This window comes from Meleagris gallopavo, chromosome 21, assembly GCF_000146605.3.
Source record: "Meleagris gallopavo isolate NT-WF06-2002-E0010 breed Aviagen turkey brand Nicholas breeding stock chromosome 21, Turkey_5.1, whole genome shotgun sequence".
NCBI lineage: Eukaryota > Metazoa > Chordata > Aves > Galliformes > Phasianidae > Meleagris > Meleagris gallopavo.
This window is the reverse complement of record NC_015031.2, coordinates 3,052,252-3,058,742: the sequence shown is the minus strand read 5'-3', so window position 1 is coordinate 3,058,742 and position 6,491 is coordinate 3,052,252. Positions and strand designations below refer to the sequence as shown.

Genomic DNA, 6,491 nt, shown 5'->3' with positions numbered 1-6,491 from the left:
TTTTTTAATCAGGAGAGCACCATCCTCTACAGGACTTTGATGAGATGTGCCTCACGTTGGAAGCCCCTAATGACAAAAAAAGGAGAGCAAAGCTCTCAGTGCACAGCGTTTGGAGCAGAGCACAGCTCCATTGCTGCAATCCCAGGACTGCCCCTGTGCTTAACCCCTACCAGAGCTCCTGAGTGCTCCTTCCTTCTGCTCTGCCTCCCCTTCAGCCAGGGTGAACGATTGCTTGTTTAGCTCTGAGCTGGTTAGTGATGTGAATCTGAGGGTGGAGCACCAAGCGGATGATGGTATAAATGGCTTTAAATGAAAAGAGGGGAAATTTGCATTTGGTTTTGGGAGGAAAATCTTTCTCAGAGGGCTCTGAGGCCCTGGCACTGCTGCCCAGAGCTGGAGGTGCTCCGTCTCTGCAGGTTCCCCAGGCCATGGATGGGCCCTGGGCAGCCTGAGCTGGGGGGGCAGCCAGGCCATGGCAGGGGTGGAGCAGAGGGGGCTGCGAGGACCCTTCCAACCCAACCATTCCACATGGTTCTATGATAAATAACTCTGTAGCTTCCAAGCCTGTATCTAAACACCTCTGTGCTTCAGATTGCCTCGAACTTTGCCTTTCATTTCCTCGTTTTCTCTTCCATTAACTCACACAGCATCCCTGCGTTGGGAGGGCAGTGCTAACACCCAGCTGATCCCAGCCTTTGTGCTTTGTGCTTGCTTTGCTCTTACTTTGCTCTTGCTTTGCTCCCCATTAGCCTCATACCCTCCTTCAGTCACCCCAGATCTCTGTTTTTTGGGGTCATGCTGTGTCATGGCTGCACCCCGGCATGTTTCATGCTCTGTGCCCAAGGGCAGCGGTGTGACCCTGGGGGTTGGCTGAGCACACGTGTACTAGCAGGGCAAGGAAGTAAATTATCTTTCTTAATCAGCATGATTTAATAGCAGCACCTCGAAATCTCCACCTGCTGGAAATGTTTGGGTTTATTTTACTGATTTATTACCAATAGATTTTAATAACAGTGGTGGCTGACTTCACCGCATATCTGTGCTCAGCTCCATCCCAGCACCCCGATCCCTGCCCCAGGTTTTCCTTTCCCATGCTGGCGTGCCCTGCTTGCATCTCTTCCTCCTTGCACTATGTATTCACCAAAAAACATTGGCCAGAGTTTTGCAACCTCGGCTTTCCCCAGCCTGCTTGAAATATTCATGTCTGTGCCTATTCCGAGACGCTTCGTGTTGCTCTTATCTCTGCTCAGCCCACCAGGACGTGCTCCCCTGCTTGCCCAACCTTTCCCCATTTGTGGGACTGTCAGCACATTCTGGCCCAGCCCCCTGCTGGGGCTCTTCCCCAGGAAATCCATTTCTTTTTGATGTCGCTTGTTGTGTCGAAGTCAGCAGCCAGGCTCAGCCTCTCCTTAGGGAGCCCTTGTCTCCGTTTCCCCCCATTGCTGCAGAACTAATCCAATTCCCCTCTGCTTTCCATCTGCCGCAACCTCCAATTTTCCCGTGCATCCCTCGGGCTCCACGCTGTAACCTCACGGGATGCTCAGATACTGAGCATGTCACAAATCAGTGCAGAGCACAGTCCAGGCAGCCCGTGGCACCCAGCCTCCACCACCTCTGTGCCACGAGGCCTTGGGACCAGAGGAATTTTATAGGGAGAGCATCGCCCTGGGTTTTGCTTTTGTTTATGAACAAGAAACCAAGCTGTAGCACTCATTGCTCTCTTTTTCTTTCTCTCTTTTTGTTTTCTTCTTTTAACTTGTGCTGTAGCCCCTAGACGGATAACGTCATTGGAAAAAGCGTACGCTGCTTTGAATGGTACGTAGCTCAGTTGATGCATCGTAGATGGTAGCAGACAAGAAATGCATTTTAATGTGAAATGAAAACGTGTAAAACTCCCAAATTTCAGGTATTTTTTCCTCTGTTTCCCTGTGATGCCGAGAACTGAATGATGCAGTATGTGTTAACAGTATTCTGTTGTTGTTATTAATCCTCTCTGCACGTCTGGCCACGTGTCTGGATGCTTAGTGCCTGCTCCCACAAGTCCCACTTGGAAAACACGCATAGGTGGAGCTGCTTCTGATTGTATTTAAGCCTGAAGTAATGTTAGCATGTTAATCCAGAGGTACAGTGAGAAGAACCTGTGGGTGCCCCATCCCTGGAGGTGCCCCACTTCATGGGTGGGTCCTGGGCAGCCTGAGTTAGTGGGGGGCACCAAGCCCATGGCACAGGGTTGGATCCGGGTGGGCTGTAAGTTCCCTTTCCAACCCAAACTGTTCTATGATACTGTGGTTTCAGCTTGGATGTTAGGAAACATTTCTTCTCAGCAAGAGCAGTGCTGCAGTGGCACAGCTGCACAGGGAGGTGGTGGGGTCACCATCTCTGGAGGTGTTGAGAAAACATGGAGATGTGGCACTGAGGGATGTGGGCAGTGGTTTGATGGGGGTGGGTCAGCAGTTGGTGATCTTAGTGGTCTTTTCCAACCTGAATGGTTCTGTGGTTCTATAAAATGCCTCAGTGGCATTGATTATTTTCCAAAGCCAAATGTCAGGGCAGGCTGAGGTCCCTCCTGCCCTGGGGTGATGGGATCACAGGGCCCTGGGAGCAGTGCCACGGCACAGAGCCTCCTCTCTGGCTTCTCTGTTACGCATGCTCAGTTCCAGCTTTGCCATGGCACTCACGTATCCCTGGATGGGAATCGAGGAGCACTGCCCATTGCACAAGGCAACTCAAGGCAGAACAAACCCTGGGATTCTGTTTGTGCCCGTTGGGTCTCTGGGGGGCATTAGTGGGAAGGAAAGAGCTTCTGCGTTCGTCAGTCTGGGAGGAAAATGAATCAAGTGAGAACACGTCGCTTTGATGCTTCTTTGTCTGCTACCATCTATACATCCATATGGGTGTCTGCATACATCCCAGAAACTGAGCATAAATGACAAGGAAGTCACAGAGGGAGCCTGCAGGGTTTGCCCCCCGCCAGCCCCTTGCAGCAGCTGCCTCATCTCTGGAAATCAGAGGTCCTTGGGGATGCTTCTTTTAGTTTCTTCTTTTTTATTTATTTTTGCTCCATTCATTTCAAACTCCTTTTGTTGCCGTTTCTGGGTTTGAAACACAACTTGGCCCGGATGTTCCTTCGTAGAGAGTTCTCCCCTTTTTTTCCGAGTTGTGGGAAAACACATTGGGAATAAGAAACCATTGTTTTCAGGCTCAGCAGCTCAAGAGGAGGCTTTCCTGAGAGTGCAGAGCATTAAGGATGGAGCTTCTGCCCCTCACCCAGCCCTCCAGCAGCACAGCAGTGATTTGTGCCTAGAAGGCCACATCCCCACTTCAGGGAGGCAGGGACCCACACGTGTGTGTCCGTAAAGCAAACTTTCAGGCTGTGTGATAGCTCACAATCAAATTAAATCGCCCCAGAGTGTGGGCAGAAGATGCTCGGGTCCTTGCTAGCTGTGCCACGGCTTGCAGCGCCCACCTGGGCCCTGGGCAGAGGTACCTGTTTTTCACATGGCAAGCTTGGTTCTTGGTAGGAATGCCTCTGTGATTCCCATATTGAAGGAGGTTTGTATCCCAGGGCTGGGTGGGCTGTCCATGGCAAGATATGGAAGAATTTCATTTGGTGACTCTAGTGTCTGTGGGTGGCAGAGCACCGAAGCAGGCAGGAACCAAACGCATTCATTTTGTCCTGGAGCCCCTTGAGGCTGCTGTGTAGCTGTGAGAGGTCTCCTGGTGCAGGCATGGTGTTTGAAACAGGAGAACAGAAAAGAAACCGGTTGGCATGATGAGGGTAATTAAAAAAGCCAGTAAAGCCAAGCTGATTATATGGCATATTATAAAACAATACTGTACTTAGGAACCCGGCTATAAAAGCACTATCATGTTCCTTGATGTCACTTGGGGGAGCGTTTGTGGCACTTGGGGTCTGAGTCTCCATTGCTTTGCGTATTTTGCAGTCATTTCCAGCACCGCAAAGTGGATGTAAAAGGCTCTCAACCATGTCAGCTTGCAGCAGACGCAGATCTGGCCGCGTTTTATAGCTCCCTTGCACAGAAGGTGCAGGCAGAGAACAGCGGTGCTCGGACAGGGCAGCACCTCGAGCTCAGCACGATGGCAGCAGGATGGTTTCTCTGCGGGTCAGAAAGAAGTGGGGGATTTAATTGGCTGCCGTTTTTGCTTTGCAGATGAGGATGACGCCAACAGGCTCGGGGAGAAGGTGATTCTCCGAGAGCAAGTGAAAGAGCTTTTCAATGAAAAATACGGTGAGCCTCCCACCTGCACGCTGAGCAGGGAGAGTTTGTTTTTGCTGACAGCAGCCGTAGTTAAAATTAATTAGGCCGAAAGGCTCTATTTATAGGCTGAGCACATGGCAGCCTGCCGCAGCACGGGATTCTTCCTGCTGCAGCTTGGCCCTGGGGACATTCCTGCAGGTGGGACCCTGACCTTCCTGTTGGTATGGGGAGGGAGTTGTTCAGTGCCCTCTGCGGGCTCCCTGTGCTGCCAGCTGGGTGTTTGGGAGAAGGAAGAGGAATATCAACTGGAACTGGGGGGAAATAGGAACTGGCGAGAGGTGTTGTCACCAGCTCAGCCCATGGAGCTCAGCCCATGGAGCTCAGCCCATGGAGCTCAGCCCATGGAGCCCTTGCTGCTCCTTGCTGTCACTTAGTGGATATTTCCCAAGTCCTGGTGGTTGCTCAGCCCCACAGCGGCAGTTTGGTCACATCTGTGGGCAGCCAGTAGCCAAAAGTAACTGAAAGAGAAGGGAGAAGAGCCAGCTGACGGTAAAGAGGAGGTGAGAGAAGCTTTTAGGACCATGACCAGCACAAGAGGGAGGGATTCTTGCTGTTCTGGACAGTGCAGGAATTAAAGGGGTACCAGCGTACCAAGAGAAATGGACAGCAGGTTTAAGCTGCACAGAAGGAAGCATTTCTAGTGCTGCATGTGATTACATGGTCGTATTTCTTTGCCATAGGATGCTAAAGAGATGGAGGAATTAAAAAAATGAGTGATTCCTGAAGCCATTCTATGATTCTGCGATCTCTTAAACGCGGCATGCTTTATGTGATCACCACCCCAGTGAACCCCAAAACTACTGATAGCTGAAGAAATGCAGGCTAGCAGCTGATAGGCAAGCAGAAAATTGGGCAGGCAGACACGGAGCAGCTCAGTGAGACATGGCTGCAACATGGCAGTGCAGCCCCACGGCTGTCCTGTGCTCATCACAGCAGCTGTGGCTTCTTCTGTAACTCTCACTCCTCAGGTTGGTGTTGTCCCAAACCCTGTGGGGTGAAGCTTCATGTCCTCTGCTCTGCCCTTACAGGAGAAGCTCTGGGTTTGAACCGACCCATCATGGTGCCCTATAAACTCATCAGGGACAGCCCCGATGCGGTGGAGGTCACCGGCCTGCCGGACGATATCCCTTTCCGAAACCCTAACACCTATGACATCCACCGGCTGGAGAAGATCCTGAAGGCACGGGAGAGCATCCGGATGGTGATTATCAACCAGCTCCAGTAAGTTCTTCCAGATCTGCGACCACTAATTAGGTATTGTCCCCGTTTCTCCAGCCATGAATTGAGTATGTCCCCATAGAGCCACCAGCACAGGACCGTGCTGCTGCATACCCATGGAGAGCCTGTGTGTGCCACAGGAGGTGCTCAGCCATTAATCCCCTCTTTCTTACACAGTTTGAGATGACTGTGTTGGGAAGGGGCGTGACATTGGCACCAGGGGCTGCCATGGGTCAGATCAGGGGATGGCCCAGAGACCCAGTGAGTTGTTTGGGATTTCTTCCCTCCAAAGAGGGGGGGAAGGTGTCTGCAGGCTCTGACCCCATGCTGTCTCTTACACAGGCCATTTTCCGAAATCTGCACTGAGGCCAAACCAACAGGTAAGGGCTGGAATGTGTCTATGACTTTCCTTGCAGTGTGGCAGAGAAAATAAATGGGCAAAACGGATGGGGAGCCATGGGGAGCAGGCATTAGTCTTTCCTGCATCCCTCACAGAGGCCAGGGGAAGGATCTGACCTGGAAAATGGAAAGTCAGACTCAGCATCTGCTCAGAAGCAACCTGTCGACTTTGGTGACTGTATTGCCATGAGCTGGCAAGAGACTTGTGCTCTTAGACTCAAATTTTAGCATGTTCTGGAGGATTTAACAGTCCCTTTCCCATTAGCAATTTATTCACCACGAGCAATTTATTCACTGGTTAAAGCCCTTAATTTCATCTGTCATTTATCCATTGAGCTTCTAAGGAAACAAGGTTTCTGTAATCCTTCTGAATGTGTTTTTCTGTGTCCCATCCTCCCCAGTAAATTTCATTTAATCAAATGTGTCAGAATTAGCAGCTCTAGAGATAATTAGGATCCTTTTTATTTTATGAAAATAGGTGGCTAGGGAGAGGAGACAGACCTGGCAAACCTGCAGTTTGAGCTGATATAGAATGAGACAGATTAGAAACCTTATATATGCATATATATATATATATATATATATATATATATA

The 6,491-nt window shown here is 50.5% G+C and overlaps 1 protein-coding gene across 1 annotated transcript in view; it reads left to right on the top strand.

The window, feature by feature from the left end:
- Positions 1-6,452, top strand: part of LOC104913866 (general transcription factor II-I-like) — a 28,638-nt gene extending 22,186 nt beyond the window's left edge. The window contains exons 5-6 of the mRNA XM_010721824.3: positions 5,309-5,501; positions 5,841-6,452. Coding sequence (XP_010720126.1) covers positions 5,309-5,501; positions 5,841-5,931 — 284 coding nt within the window. The 3' untranslated portion in view covers positions 5,932-6,452. The remainder of the gene's footprint in view (positions 1-5,308; positions 5,502-5,840) is intronic.
- Positions 6,453-6,491: the final 39 nt, after the last annotated feature.